We start from the raw sequence: 15,238 nt of genomic DNA, 5'->3' as shown, positions 1-15,238 counted from the left end.
TACAACACAGGCCGGGAGGCCCGTCAGTATGGCATTGCAGTAGTCGAGGCGTGAGATGACCACTGCTTGTACCAAGAGTTGGGTGGCTTGTTGTGTTAGAAACGGCCGTATCTGTCTGATGTTGTACAGCGCAAAGCGGCAGGACCGAGCCACCGAGGCAACATGGTGCGTAAAGGAGAGTTGGTCATCTACCATAACCCCTAGGTTCCTAGCAACCTTTGTCGGGGAGAGTGAGAGTGAGTCGATGGTTATGGTGAAGTTGTGTTGAATGGATTGTTTAGCTGGTATAACCAGAAGTTCAGACTTGGACAGGTTTAGTTGAAGGTGGTGTTCCTTCATCCATGCGGATATGTCCGAGAGGCACTGCGATATCCGCACAGAGATCGACGGGTCATCAGGCGGGAATGACAGATAGAGCTGGGTGTCGTCAGCATAGCAATGGTACGAGAAGCCATGTGAGCGGATAACCCGGCCTAGAGAGGTGGTGTAAATAGAAAAGAGAAGGGGTCCCAGTACTGATTCCTGGGGAACCCCAGTGTATAGCGAGTGGGCTGAGGAGAGCTCTCCATGCCACGATACCTTGAATGAGCGCCCAGTGAGGTACGATCTGAACCATAGTAGCGCATTGTCTGAGATACCCATGTTTGATAGAGTAGACAGGAGAAATAGCAATAGCAATTATGGTATGGGGTTGTTTTTTGGAAGTTGGGCTCGGCCCCTTAGTTCCAATGAAAGGAACTCTTTTAATGCTTCTGCAGACCAAGAGATTTTGGGAAACAGTGCACAAAGCAAAGTTTATAAAGACATGGATGAGTGAGTTCGGTGTGGAAAAACTTGACTGGCCAGCACAGAGTTCTGACCTCAACCTGACAGAGCACCTTTGAGATGAATTTGAGTAGAGACTGCGAGCCAGGCCTTCTCGTCCAACATCAGTGTTTGACCTCACAAATACACTTCTGGAAGAATGGTCAAAAATTCCTATAAACAATCCTAAACCTTGTGGAAAGCCTTCCCAGAAGAGTTGAAACTGTTATAGCTGCAAAGGGTGGGCAGACATCATATTAAACCCTATGGATTAAGAATGGGATGTCACTCAAGTTCATATATGCATAAAGGCAGACAAGTGAATATTTTTGGCAAAATAGTAATATTTTAAAAATACATTTAAGGCTAAAACCTCCAGACCTCAGATTGTTAAACAGTGTTTGAGACACCAGGCAACATATTCATGGACATTTCACGTGGGTTCTGTGAGATAGCTTTTAGAGCCATCATATACTTCTAACACCTCGTTTCTGTCCCCACCAAAAAGTTTTTTTCTGGTAAACAGCATTTCACATGAAACCACTCGGAATAGATTTGTTTACATCTCAGCAATTTAATTATACACAACCTAAATCGATAGACTTTCCATATAAGTGTCCACATGAGTACTTTCCTGATCATTTTTGTATGATGAAGTACCTGTTCACCTACAATTTCACTGCTGGCTTTTTGTGCACTTTTCTGTATATAGGAATATTTCTTATGCCACAAGCCAAGATAAAGGTGTAATTTGACCAGCTGTCTCTTGCCAAGGTTTATCCCTTACAGTGTACTTTGACCACTTTTACAGAACATCATATTTCCCTCAGAATGCCTACTCAGTGTGCCGTTGACAGCTGTGCTGCCGCAGTCTACCTCATCATTTCTGATCATAGACATTGAAGTCTAGTGGTATATTTGAAGTGGACAAAGGAGAGAAATATCCAACATTGAAGAAAGATTACCATGAAGAAAAGTGTTCAGGGAGTTGGTCGTTGTAAATTTTCATTTTGGTTTGCTGTGTTTCATGACATTTTTGGTTTGCTGGTCCTCTTGTCTGGTGTGTTTTGGGATATATTTTTCCATGACTTTTTGATCTATGCCGGATCTGTGATCATTTTTCTGAGCCTTATATGGTGGGTGTTCTGGTACACTGGTAACATTGAGGTGCCTCCTGCAGAGTTGGACGAAGATGTTACGCCACATCAAAGAAAAAAGGGGATTTCAGGTGTTGTGCGCAAAGTCTCCAACCGTCTTTCAAATGGTCTAAAAAATTCCTTTAGGAAAAGTGGGACATCCAGCGGGCAGGTGGGAAGCTCTTGGCTGAATGGCACCAACGGGACAGTTCCAGCAGAGCAGCCTTCCATCTCCATGGTCTCCTATATGAACACACAACCAGTGGGGAAGACCAACAACTTGAACAGAGAACCAATATCAGTATAACCTAGAGGTAATGTCCATTAAGATATCAGACAATCGATCAATCAATCAGTCAACCTTTATTTTGAAAAAAATGAGAGAAAACTAAATAAATAAAGAAATAAAGAACTAAAAGAGAAGAACTAAAAAAAATATTAACTGAAAATAACAATAATACCATCACACACACACAAAAAGGTTTCTGAATTGTTTTGGACTTGTTTGGATATATGATTCTACAAAAAAAAACTTTAAATGGTGTAGAACTGTTATGTGTCATGATTTTTAAAACTAGAATGTTTACACGTGTATATCTCAGGAGGCAAAAAATTATTATTTTAATATTGCTGAAAAGAAGCCCTTTGGCTTCTTCATTTTTAAGTCTGTCACATTTATTTAACTGATCATGCCACATTTGCACCCTGTTAATTATTACCCTCACTGCACACTGTGGTTGCAGTTGGATGGCTGAGAGGATCAAACAACACTTATCTTTTACAACATTCTTTGCAGACTTTGCACTACATTGGGCTGTACCGATTGTAATACTCTGCTGTTTTTCCACAGTGGTGTGAAGATCATTGATTGAACTGAACCTACAACTGAATCTACACACTGTCAAGAATGCACATGACTGAAAACATATAGTAAATATATTGTGGAGTCATTTCTCATTTCTTCACAGTTGATTTACTTTTTTATGATACTATGTAAATGTTCTGGGTAATGCAATGACTGTTGAATATATTTCCAATATGATTAAATGAACTGTACTTGATTACCAGTGAAATACTGAAATATTTATTTAATGTCTTGCTGGGAAAGCTCTGATTTCTTCAGTTGATACATCTTCAATTCATCTAACTCAATATGCATTTTTTCTCACCTTAAAGATATTGTGACATAAACACCATCGTATCTAAGATGATAAATGATAATATTGTGGGACTATATATAGAATCATTTCCAAAATAAAAATTTTACTCTTAAATTTAAAAAATGAATAAATTTTTTCCCAACTGCCCCCAACTCATAAGCAGTGGAGCTTCTTAAGTTGTATGGGAAAAACATCTCAGGTAGCTCCTCAGAAAGCTGCTGGAGCGAATGTTGAGAATGTCCAAAATGCATTAAAACAAAGGGAGGCTACTTTCTGAAAGGATCTGTATTAGTTTAGATCTTAGTGTTGTTTGGATGTGATGTGATGTTTTATTGTAGTTTTAGGTTTTCCTGTTCTAACATGATTCAGTTCAAGAAAGACTTGACCATTAGGCAAAACATGAAACTGGTCTGGAGATCCACTGACATGGCCTCAAATATACAATTACCAGGATAAGTGCGATAAAATAAGTATGATTTAATGATGCTTTTGGGATATGGCTGAAAATTAAATTGTTCCAGAAACACATAGTAGATATTTTATATAACATTATATACAAACATCAAAATTGACAATTTACTATGATTCTAAAGTCTAATAGTAATATTAATAGGGAGTTTGTCCCTCCTTGACTACAGTCACAGCCTCTTCTGGAAAGGCTTTACACTAGATGTTGGAAGATTGCTGTGAAGATTTGATTGGATTCAGCCGCAATCAAATAGTTAGGTAAGGTACTGATGATGGATGATTAGTTCTTGAACACAAACACCACTCCGACTCATCCCAAAGGTATTCACTGGGCACGGTGACCTTAGGCTCATGTGCAGCTGCTTCAGAGCAACCCTTTCTAGTGGAAGTGCTTTTCTGTGGAGATTATGCATTGTGTGTGTGCAGGTGTCCAAAGTAATTAAAATCTACTAAGAAGAAGAATTGTCTGGATAGTTTTAAAGATGTAGTGGATGTTTTTGTATGTTTATCTCTTTTAATCCCAGTGTCAAGTAGAATTTTTTTTAATAATCTTTGCACACTTTTTATCATAAAAAGTGAGACAAAGCAGAAGTGACAGAGACCTCTGCTATGACTTCATAGGTCTACATAATGTGACATATAATAAGTTCAGTATGCCTTGCATTTTGAATCCTGAATCTTCAGTCATCATGAGACTGTACTTAGGAAAAGGAGAAAAGAGGAGCATGATCATAAGACTGTACTTAAACCTTTCTCAAGGTTAATAAAACCAGAACTTTTGGGTGAGCTTGTTCAACTGTAAAGGGACTTCCCCTTCCCCTCAGTGGTTATTTACATACTGGAAGTATAAATGCTGCTTGCTCTTTAATAGGGTACATTCAGAGCTCTCAGTAAAAGATGATTCTGTACGTATGGCTTTTACTTTACATTACTACTGTTGCTGAGAGTAAATGTGCCAAGAATTATTACTATGATGGACTTCTGGAGGATTGTCGGCACTGCTCCATTAGATGCAACTCTCCCCCAACCATTTGCACCACATATTGTAGGCCTACCTCGAGTAAGTATTTTTCTTTCATTATTAAATGCTTTTGTTGTTTCCCAATTGACCATGCTGTAACAGATAAGTGGATGCGTCACTGAATTAAAATTAGGCCTATCAAAGAGTTAAATTGGTTTATAAAAAAAACAACCAAAAAAACTTTTCAGCGCAGATTCAGTCAGTTGTAACTAATCACTGCATTACTACATCATCTCAATAATTAATAGGATTGAAATGCCGAAATGTTCTGGTGATGAAAGTCTTCAATCCTTTTTGTGTTTTACAGCATCAGGCAATGAAGCTAGAGAGAACCAAAACGTGCGCACAATCCTAATAGTGCTGTTTGTATTTCTTGGAGCTTGCACCGCTCTGACTTTAATTCTGCAGGTCATTCGAAGGAAGGCCTGTAAACACGTCCCCCTTGCAAAAGGTATATAGTGCCTCATACAAGCTCCACTGCAGAGTTATCATCATAAATTATTGTTTTTCAAAATAATTCCATGCTTGTGAATGAGAACATTTTTTTGTATTTAATACTTTGTAATCTGTTATAATGTCTGTTATAATGTATATATTATATAATTATAATCTCCACATCCATCTCCACATCTATCTACCTGTATATATTATTGTTACAAGGTGTATTATCTATATATATATATATATATATATATATATATATATATATATAGATAGATACTTTACATTATAATCAATTATAATACGTACTTTCTGTATCTATATACACATTACACACTATAATTACATACTGTACTTCATGTTTAATGTGTTATAATGTCTTTTATGATGTACGTAATACACGTTTATCCCACTACTTTTTCCAAAAATTAATCTGTGTATTAAAAGTCTTTTTTAACTAATCTAATTTCATGGTAATAAAAATTTGATTTAATATTTGTTATTGTCTGATATTAACAGCTCAAAAACAAGATTCATCTGAAAGTGAGAGAGGATCTGATGTAACTGAGCAGTCTGAGGATGCAGACGGATTTGCAGCTGCTAATGGAGCAGCAGATATAGAAAAGGGAATAAACCCAGCTCACTACAACTCCAACCTCCCTCTGCCCTCCACTGAGGAGGGTACCACTGTCCTGGTCACCACAAAGACCGTGCAAATGTATAATTGTAGTACGCATTACACACAGGGAGTAACATCAGGCATCTGGAGAACTGGCACTGTGTGAGCAGTAGGCTACCTCCTTAACACAGGACAGACTGACAATATACTGTTTTTCTTGAAAAAATTGACAGCTCAAGAGGATTGCAACTCTGATTAAGCAATAGAATTGATTAGTTTTAGTATGTAAATGAAGAAGCATGCCTACTTTTAAATCAACTGCTCAGTGTGATACAGTGGTGCTGGTCAGGTGGGTAGCAACATGTTCAATGTAACATGTAACATGTACACATGTCTAATTTTGATGGATTTACATTTTCAAATGATGATAATTTTACTTCAATTGAAGTATGTAAGTATGTTTGTGAAGAAAATTAATCTACTGTTTAGTTGCAATTTGATAACATTTAGCCATTAATTATGATTATTTGTGTTCACTGATACCAGCGCGCACACACACACACACACACACACACACACACACACACACACATATATTTATATATATACATGCACACACACACACACACACACATATATATATATATATATATATATATATATATATATATATATATATATATATATATATATATATATGTGTGTGTGTGTGTGTGTGTGTGTGTGTGTATGTGTGTGTGTGCATGTATCAGTGAACACAAATAATGATAATTAATGGCTAAAATTAATGGCATGTTTTGTGATTGGTCACTCCTCTGGCTTTTGAAGTTTATTGTTTTATTTTTGTGAAACTATAATAAGCAAGTACAGCTTTGTAAGTACATCAATAAATGAAATTTAAAATTCAGTTTCTGATAGATTCGGGATGTACTAAGAAATTCAACTGCAGTACTATGTTACTTAATAATTCAGTAGTGTTTTGATCTAGTACTACTTTTTTTGTTAATGTCCACTAAAAAGCTACTTTTAGTTGAGTCATTAGTTCACAGCAATTACTATACCTTTACGGTTTGTATGGGTTTAGGCTGCTCTACCCACCTCTGGGTATATCTATTTTACTCAGCACATGAGCTTCTGCATGGCTCAGATCTAACCCTGATATGTTGCAACACCTCACTTCATTGTTCAAATGTTTCTGAATACTTTGAATGCCTTGCTCAGGTACAAGTCAAAGGTGGAACTAAATTCTGCAGGGCAAAAATGAAAAAAGTCATGCACTTAACGGATGTGATTTAAATGTGTACATAATTAACTCATGAATAAAATGTATTTTATGTGTACTATTATTGTGGGACTTTAAGTACACATTTTGCTTAGTCAGGTAAAAAGCAAAAATGTATATTTAACAAACAATTACATAGAAGACTCAGTATCAAAATATATGTTTTAGCATTTAGTGTGACCACACTTTGCCTTTATTAAGAAGTTGGTTGCATTTTCTGTTGCTCAGGTTCAAGTAATTCCAAACCATGTTCGGTGTTGATTCCTTAGCTGTTAATGTAGCTACGAAGCTGATATAACAGAAGCAAATTTCGGATGGCAAGTGTGTCTTTGCCAATCGACTGAAACTAGGATAATTTAGTATATTTTTAGGAAAATAATGTAACTTAGATTTTTGGAGATAATTGAGATAATGAAGTGAAGATAATTTAGCGTCCAAATTAATGTGGATTTAGACGAAACCATAATTTTTCACAAATTAATTTTAATGTTTATTAAACGGTCAATATAAAAACTTAGCAAATAACTTAGCTTAACTTTAACTTAACACAGTTTCAAAACGCTATGTGACGGTGCAAGATTTGATGGAAGTGAACTTTTCGGTAGATAACTCCTCTGTAACAGAATCGCAACATGTATTACTTTTTTATTCAACTCAACGCTTAAACAGAGAACAGACACATTGCTCAGTATATGAACGCTATAAAATCATTATTTTTAACATTCAAAAATAGTTGTAACATCAAAAATGACGGCACTGTATGTGTCATATGACAAAAGTACTACATCATGTGACAAAAACAAAACGAGACGCTTTGCAATACGAAAGATAGCTAGGTTAGCTTTCTCTCGCTGCCAAAAAACCGCCTGTATTTGGTTGGAAAATAAACTAATGGTAGACAACATTAACACAAGATGACAAGATTACTTTGCTGCACATAGCGTCACTAAACGTGACTAATATAAATATTTTTTAAAAATCTGTCTAAGCAGGTCTCTGTTGTTAGCTAGCAAACTAGCTTAGCCTGTTAGCCAGCTCCTTCTGCGCGGTCTCATTGCTGGTGCTGCAGCAAAATACAGATTAACAATAATTTATACTGCTTAAAATGTAAGTGATCCTATATGGAATACCCGTTGGACATCGACTGAAATAATTGTCGGACCTGAAGCAGGAAAACCGTATTCATGCCGCATGGTAAAGGGAACAAGTTCATCCTTTTTGGCTTCACAGAATGAGCGGTGAGTTGGAAGTGAGTAAGAACGAGGCAGCTTGTTTCTGTGAAAAGAGAAAGGCCCCATTTTCTGTCCTAAGTAAATTAGTACTGTCACCACATCCGTACCATCTCAGTATTAGTTAACGTTAGTAGTTTTGGTTTTGTCCACAGATGACTCTAAAAATGAAGCATGATGAGGGGTTTGGCGCAAGTGTTTATGCTACAAATTAGTAGAAGGGAAATTACAGAGAAAATCATTGTAATGATTACGTTAAACAATAGCTCAGAGAGAAGCGCCTACTTTCTCTTTGTGTTTGAACGCGCCTGATTCCCCTCTTGACTAATTTACGACCGAATTTTTAATTGTTTGAGTGTGTTTTGCTAGTGACATGTCAGTGTAAAAAAAGTTAATACTTTTCAACTGTGAATTGTTTTGATTTCAACTGAGATTATTGGGAAACTTTCTTATAGGGACTTAATATAGGCTAGTTTTTGAGACCCAGTTTAAGCCTAAACCTCTGCAATTTCACTACAATTTAGTTAAGTCAAATAAAGGTAATTCTTGTGTGGGATACTTGCAGTCCTGTAACGCCTTCGGAGTTAAAGATGTGAGAGCAAATGGAAAATTTTGTTAAAGGGCCCATATTTTTCATGAATTTTTTCTTTCCCCCCTTAGGTCCACTTATTAAAATTGTGTTTTTTAGTACCAAAAACAGTCATATTGAATTTTTGCCTGGCCATTTTTGCAACCTCTCTTTGTCTTTATTTTTATTCATGGAATTATTACTGTACTTTTATCACTGATGATAACTGACGTAATATTTGTTTTGTGTTTTCTGTGGAGCCCCGCTGGTGACATACTGTATAAATAAAAATAATGTGTGGCCACCACTTAGTAAGGCATGGGAATGAGATCCTAATGCATGGCCACCACCTAGTAAGGTGTGAGAACATGAGGAAAATTCAGTTTTTCTTGATATAGGCCCTTTAAATGTATGCGTGCCAGCAGCGTCAATTATCTCAATTAGGTGCAAAACTAGATTTTGAAAGCACTGGGTTAATTAAAAAAGATTAAGACTAAAATGACCCTGGGTCTGGGACCTGAAGATCCACAGCTGAGGGGTCAGAGCTTCAGCTAAAGTTTGAACTTCTGATGGACCTGAGATTTGTGGTGAGGCCTGATGATGCTGAGACCCGGGCTTCGGAGTGGAGTCATGGTTAAGCAGCCTGAGTTTCTGTGTCTGTGGATTAAGACTTAGGGCCTTAACCAAAAAAGATCATATGATTGACTCAAAAGTTTAAAGCTTGTAATTTACTAATATGAAAGTTACATATTTCAGTTCACTTATTGGCAATGTGGCTACACAAAGCAAACTGAACTTATGCCATCCTCAATCATGTCCTATTTTTGAGGCATTTTGTTTTTATGCTATGATGGTATAGATGAAACAGACACAAAATGTATTAAATTACCCTTAACAATTTGATAAATCTTATAAATGATTGAGAATTGTGGAATATGCAGTTTTATGTTTTTATGAGAAAGGATGATTGTATAGTTATATACCATATCTTTGTCCCTTTCAGGCACACAGCAAAATGACCTGAAAAGACAACACCTTCTAGAAAGACTGCTAGATGCAGTTAAACAGGTATAATAACTTGAATTAATTATTGAAAATGTTGTCATGGTTCAAGCCAAGATGTGTCTCTGTGAAAAGAGAGTTTCAGCGCTGTTGTCTCTGTTGTCAAAAACAGTAGTCAATTTGTGTAGTTATGCTTAGATTACCTTGTCCAGATTCTTTATATTTTTGAATGTGTTCCCAGTGCCAAATCCGCTTTGGTGGAAGGAAGGAGATTGCATCCGACTCTGATAGCAGGTCAGGCATGAATTTTATATTTTGTTTGTTTCATTGCATCCAAATATTCTTTAAGGAGAAGAGTTTTTGCATCAGATTTTCTTTTTTTTTTTTTTTTTTAGTGAATAATTTCATTTAATCCCTTAAGTGGTTAGGACGGATCCAGGCATCCATTTCTCACTACCATACAGTGCCTTGTGAAAGTATTCACCCTCCTTGGCTTTTGTTACATTACAACCTGTATCTCTTTGGAAATAAAAAACTGAAAATTGGCATGTGCATATGTAAACACCCACTTTGCTATGAAGCCCCTAAAAAGTTCTGGTGTGACCAATTACCTTCATAAGTCACATGCTTAGTGAAATGAAGTCCACCTGTGTACAATCTAAGTGTCACATGATCTGTCAGTATATGCAAACCTTTTCTGAAAGGCCCCAGAGGATGCGCCACCATTAAGCATGAGGCACCACTAACCAAACAACACCATGAAGACCAAGGAGATCTCCGAACAAGTCAGGGACAAAGTTGTTCAGAAGTACAAATCAGGTATGGGCTATAAAAAAATACCCAAATCTCTGATGATCCCCTGGAGCACCATCAAATCCTTTATCATCAAATGGAAAGAACATACCTCAACACAGCAAGGACATACCACAACAAACCTACCAAGAGAGGGCCACCCACCAAAACTCTCAGACTGGGCAAGGAGGGTATTAATCAGAGAGGCAGCACAGAGACCAAAGGTAACCCTGAAGGAGTTGCAGAGTTCCCAAGCAGAGACTGGAGTATCTGTCCATATGACCACAATAAGCCATGCACTCCATAGAGCTGGGCTTTATGGAAGAGTGGCCAGAAAAAAGTCTTTACTTCCTGACAAACATAGGAAGGCTGGTTTTGAGTTTGCCAAAAGGCATGTGGGAGACTCCCCAAATGTATAGAGGAAGGTACTGTGGTCAGATGAGACCAAAATGGATAATTTTGGACTCCAAGGAAAACACTATGTCTGGTACAAAACCAACACATCTCATCACCCCAAGATCACCATCCCCACAGTGAAACCTGGTGGTGTTTTTCAGCAGCAGGGACTGGGAAACTGGTCCGAGTCGAGGGTAAGATGGTGCTAAATACAGGGATATTCTTGAGCAAAAACTGTTTGTCTGTCAGTGATTTGAGACTGGGATGAAGGTTCACCTTCCAACAAGACAATGACCCAAAGCATACTGCTAAAGCAACACTCAAGTGGTTTAAGGGGAAATGTGTAAATGTATTTGAGTGGCCTAGTCAAAGCCCAGACCTTAATCCAATTGAGAATCTGTGTTCAGACTTAAAGATTGTTGTTCAGTAGTGGAAACCATCTAACTTGAAGGAGCTGGAGCAATTTTTCCTTGTGGAATGGACAAAAATCCCAGTGGCAAGATGTCGCAAGCTCATAAAGACTTATCCAAAGTGACTTGCAGCTATAATTGCCGCAAAAGATGGCTCTACAAAGTACTGACTTTAGGGGGGTGAATAATTATGCGCACTGAAGTTTTCTGTTATTTTGGCCTATTTGTTGTTTGCTTCGCAATTAAAAAAAAAATCAAATGTTTAAAGTTGTTGGCATGTTCTGTAAATTAAATGATGCAAACTATCAAACAATCCATTTTAATTCCAGCTTGTGAGGTAGCAAAACACGAAAAAAGCCAAGGCGGCTGAATACTTTCGCAGGGCACTGTAACTTAACAATAACTCAGTTTGCATTTTTCTCCATGCAATTATTGAATAATAAGCCCTAGGATAAACATGGGATTGTAAGGGATTCAGGTGAAAATAATATTCTATAAGTTATAGCACATTTGATAGGATTCTTATTACTTACTACTTTTTTCCTTCATTGCCTTTTGGCATTGGTTTTTGTAGTGTTAATGTAAAAAATCTGCTTCTGTGACTATTCACTGGCTCTCATGTGTGTGTGTGTGTGTATATATATCTGCAGAGTTATATGCCTATGTGCTCAGTTTGAAGCAGTGCTTCAGCATGGCCTGAAGAAGAACCGGGGTCTGGCCCTCACTGCAGCGGCCATAAAGCAGGCAGCAGGCTTCATCAGTAAGACAGAAGCAGGTAAAATAATTAGATTTACAGTTTCCCTTTGCCTTAAGAATAGTCAGTCAGCCAATAAATATTTGGTGTTTGATGTTTGCCTCTGTAATTTTGCACTGGAGCTACACTGTATGGACAAAGCATTGGGATGCACCTCTTAATCATTAAATTCAGGTGTTTCATTCAGTCCCATTGCCACAGCAACAAAAATGCATTCTGTGGCATGACAAATCACACTTCTTTATCTGGCAGTTTGATGGATGAGTCTGGGTTTGGCGAATGCTGGGAGAATGTTACCTGCCTGACTGCACTGTGCCAAGTGTAAAGTTTAGTGGGGTAAGGATAATGCTACGGGGTTGTTTTTCAGTCGTAGGCCTAGGCGTCTTAGCTCCAGTGAAGTGAAATCTTATTGCTTGTCAAGACATTTTGAACAAGGTTTCCAACTCTGCACAAAGCAAGGAGCATGGATGGGTGAGTTTGATGAACCTTGACCTGACTCTACACAGAGCCCTGACCTCAACCCCATCAAACAACTTATGGAACAGCTATTGCGAGCCAGGCCCTTCCGTCCAACATCAGTGTCTGACCTCACAAATGCTATTCTGGATGAATGTGTAAAAATTTCCCCAGACACAGTTCAAAATCTTGTAGAAGGCTTTCCCAAAAGAGTGGAAGCTGTTATGGGTGCAAAGGGGTGACCAACTCCCTATTAATGTCTATGGATGCGAATGGGATGTCATAAAAGCTTGTGTAGGTGTCCCAATACTTTTGTCCATGTAGTGTATGAGCCAAGTAATGAAAGTTTATAGCCAACAGTTGTACATGACTAAATGATTACACACCTGTATCATGTAATATCAAGTTGTTAAGTCTTGTTAAGTTTCTGATACTGTATAACATACTTTTGTCCACTCGGGTAGAAGTATGTCACATAAGTAAAAAACAGTAGCAACGACCATCTAGAATTTTTTCTGGCCGTTTATTCATTTTATATATACACTCACCGGCCACTATATTAGGTACATCTGTTCAGTTTCTTGTTAAAACAAATAGCTAATCAGCCAATCACATGGCCGCAACTCAATGCATTTAGGCATGTAGAGGTGGTCATTTAAGTGACTTTGAACGTGGCATGGTTGTTGGTGCCAGACGGGCTGGTCTGAGTATTTCAGAAACTGCCGATCTACAGGGATTTTCACACACAACCATGTCTAGGGTTTACAGAGAATGGTCAGAAAAAGAGAAAATATCCCATGAGCAGCAGTTGTGTGGATGAAAATGCCTTGTTGATGAGAGGTCATAGGAGAATGGGCAGACTGGTTCGAGATGATAGAAAGGCAACAGTAACTCAAATAACCAAGCAAAACCTCTGAGGAATGTTTCCAACACCTTGTTGAATGTATGCCACGAAGAATTAAGGCAGTTCTGAAAGTAAAAAGGGGTCCAACTTTTTACTATAACTACTAAGGGGGTCAAACTTTTTACTATAACTTTTTACTAGCAAGTAAGAGTACCTAATTAAGTGGCTGGTGAGTGTATATTAGTATTTCATACACTGCCAGAAACCAAGCAAGTCTGTTTGATATTACAAGTGTACAATGATTAAATGTAAATGCTTACAATTTGCTATAAACGTCCATTACCTGTTGGCTGCATTAGCTTTTGAGCACCAGTGCAAAACTAACAAACTTCAGACACCAAACCTGTCTTGGCAGATCAACTACATTTAAAGTGAAGGGAAAATAGTGTGAGTTTGTTTTTTTTTTTTCTTTGGTTGGAACATCGTATTAAGCTTTGCATATTCTCTGATTATGTTGTGTGAGGGTGTTCCCTAGAGAAGTAGCCTTTTTAAACACTTCTCAGAAACAAGTGACTTGAAAAACCTCTGTGAAAGTTGTGTTAATGAACTGCTAGCATAATCATTTTGTCTTACTTTTCACTCCTGTGGGGCAGTACCTTGAAGGTGTCCTTGGTAACAGAGTAGCTATAGTGCTGTGGGCTGTCCATAGAGGAAACAGATGCTTCACAGGGCCCAAACAGGGAAAGCAGGTGCTGAGACTGTTTTTGAAACCAGATGGTTATGCAACAAGCGCTGTGAAAAAGGTCAGAAAAGAGAAACAGCCTGTCTCTGAGGTTTACTCCCAGCACCTGCTGTGGTTTTGAGGTTTTAAACAGCAACAGCAGGACTAAGAATGATACTACTTATCAATGCACAATAGTTCAGTGATTATTAGTTTTGCTGTTGGGAAAATTTTATTGACATCCTCATTTGGCTGTCACACAGTTGGTTAGTGAAACTGGTGTGTTCATAAAAAGTGCTTTAGAAATGGTATTGGAGACTTTGCTTTACTTTGAGTTGGCATTTTTTGTTATTAATGGCTGCCTTGACTGGTTTCCAACTTTTCCAGTGTTTTGTTCTCTGAAATTTTTAAATATAAATTTTGATATGCTGGTCAGTTGTTAGTATGATGTTGTGAGTATCAAGAATAGATTGTATTGAACTGTGTGCTATAGAACCTCATTTGAAATACAGTAGCATAAAATGCAGAGATAATGACATTTTCCTCTCATTTTTTGATGTGTCCTGCCAATTATTGTCTAATCTAAGGTTGCTCTTCAGCTGTGTTTTGAAGAGATGCTTAAAATCTCTTGGGATTGCCACAAAGTAGAGTCTCTCAGGGTCCTTTTTACTGGTGGACGAAATTGGACCCCCCATTTTCATTTAGTTGCCCCTGAAACTGAAAACATCTCGCTAGATCTTTTTGCAAATTTCCTGTTTAAAAATACCCATATCAGGCTTTTGTTTTGTCATAAGACATTAAATCAAATAATACCCCAAATTACCTCCCCTGGGGAGTTCATGTAACTGGCACTGTGAGGAATAGAAAATTACTACCAATTTGTCTGAAATGTTCATAAGTCATTTTTTCTGACCTCATAGACTAGGGCCTATCAAAAAATCACTGCTAACATTTGTGGAAAGCTCCAAAGGCATATTTTAAATATAACTCCAACACTTGTGGCAGACTGGCATAATGAGGAAACGAATGGTGAACAAAGAAGTTTAACAGTGTTCCACTGTGGTGTGTTGCAGAGTTGACTTTCTGGTTCTACGTGAAGGAACACTTGAATCGGCATGAGCTGCAGCGTTTTTAT

General features: G+C 37.7%; 2 protein-coding genes across 4 annotated transcripts in view; both read left to right on the top strand.

Annotated features, from left to right (window-relative positions):
* Positions 1 to 1,362: 1,362 nt before the first annotated feature.
* On the top strand, positions 1,363 to 6,234 carry LOC108431945 (tumor necrosis factor receptor superfamily member 17). The gene is made up of 4 exons (XM_017705439.2): positions 1,363 to 2,254; positions 2,791 to 4,628; positions 4,897 to 5,040; positions 5,550 to 6,234. The coding sequence occupies exons 2-4, from the start codon at positions 4,466 to 4,468 to the stop codon at positions 5,813 to 5,815; spliced, it is 573 nt and encodes a 190-aa protein (XP_017560928.1). The 5' UTR covers positions 1,363 to 2,254; positions 2,791 to 4,465; the 3' UTR covers positions 5,816 to 6,234.
* Positions 6,235 to 7,729: 1,495 nt separating this feature from the next.
* Positions 7,730 to 15,238, top strand: part of snx29 (sorting nexin 29) — a 185,348-nt gene continuing 177,839 nt past the window's right edge. For 2 of the 3 annotated variants that reach the window (XM_017705474.2, XM_017705477.2), the window contains exons 1-5: positions 7,730 to 8,169; positions 9,732 to 9,796; positions 9,972 to 10,024; positions 11,979 to 12,103; positions 15,177 to 15,238. The exon at positions 15,177 to 15,238 is cut by the window's right edge and continues 119 nt beyond it. In XM_017705474.2, coding sequence (XP_017560963.1) covers positions 8,163 to 8,169; positions 9,732 to 9,796; positions 9,972 to 10,024; positions 11,979 to 12,103; positions 15,177 to 15,238 — 312 coding nt within the window. In that variant the 5' untranslated portion in view covers positions 7,730 to 8,162. Of the gene's footprint in view, positions 8,170 to 9,731; positions 9,797 to 9,971; positions 10,025 to 11,978; positions 12,104 to 15,176 lie in introns of those variants that run through there. The other variant, XM_017705476.2, reaches the window with a different exon arrangement.

The sequence above is a fragment of the Pygocentrus nattereri genome, chromosome 13 (genome assembly GCF_015220715.1).
Source record: "Pygocentrus nattereri isolate fPygNat1 chromosome 13, fPygNat1.pri, whole genome shotgun sequence".
Lineage (NCBI taxonomy): Eukaryota > Metazoa > Chordata > Actinopteri > Characiformes > Serrasalmidae > Pygocentrus > Pygocentrus nattereri.
Note: the sequence above shows the minus strand (reverse complement) of the source record. Positions and strands in the feature narration are given on the sequence as shown.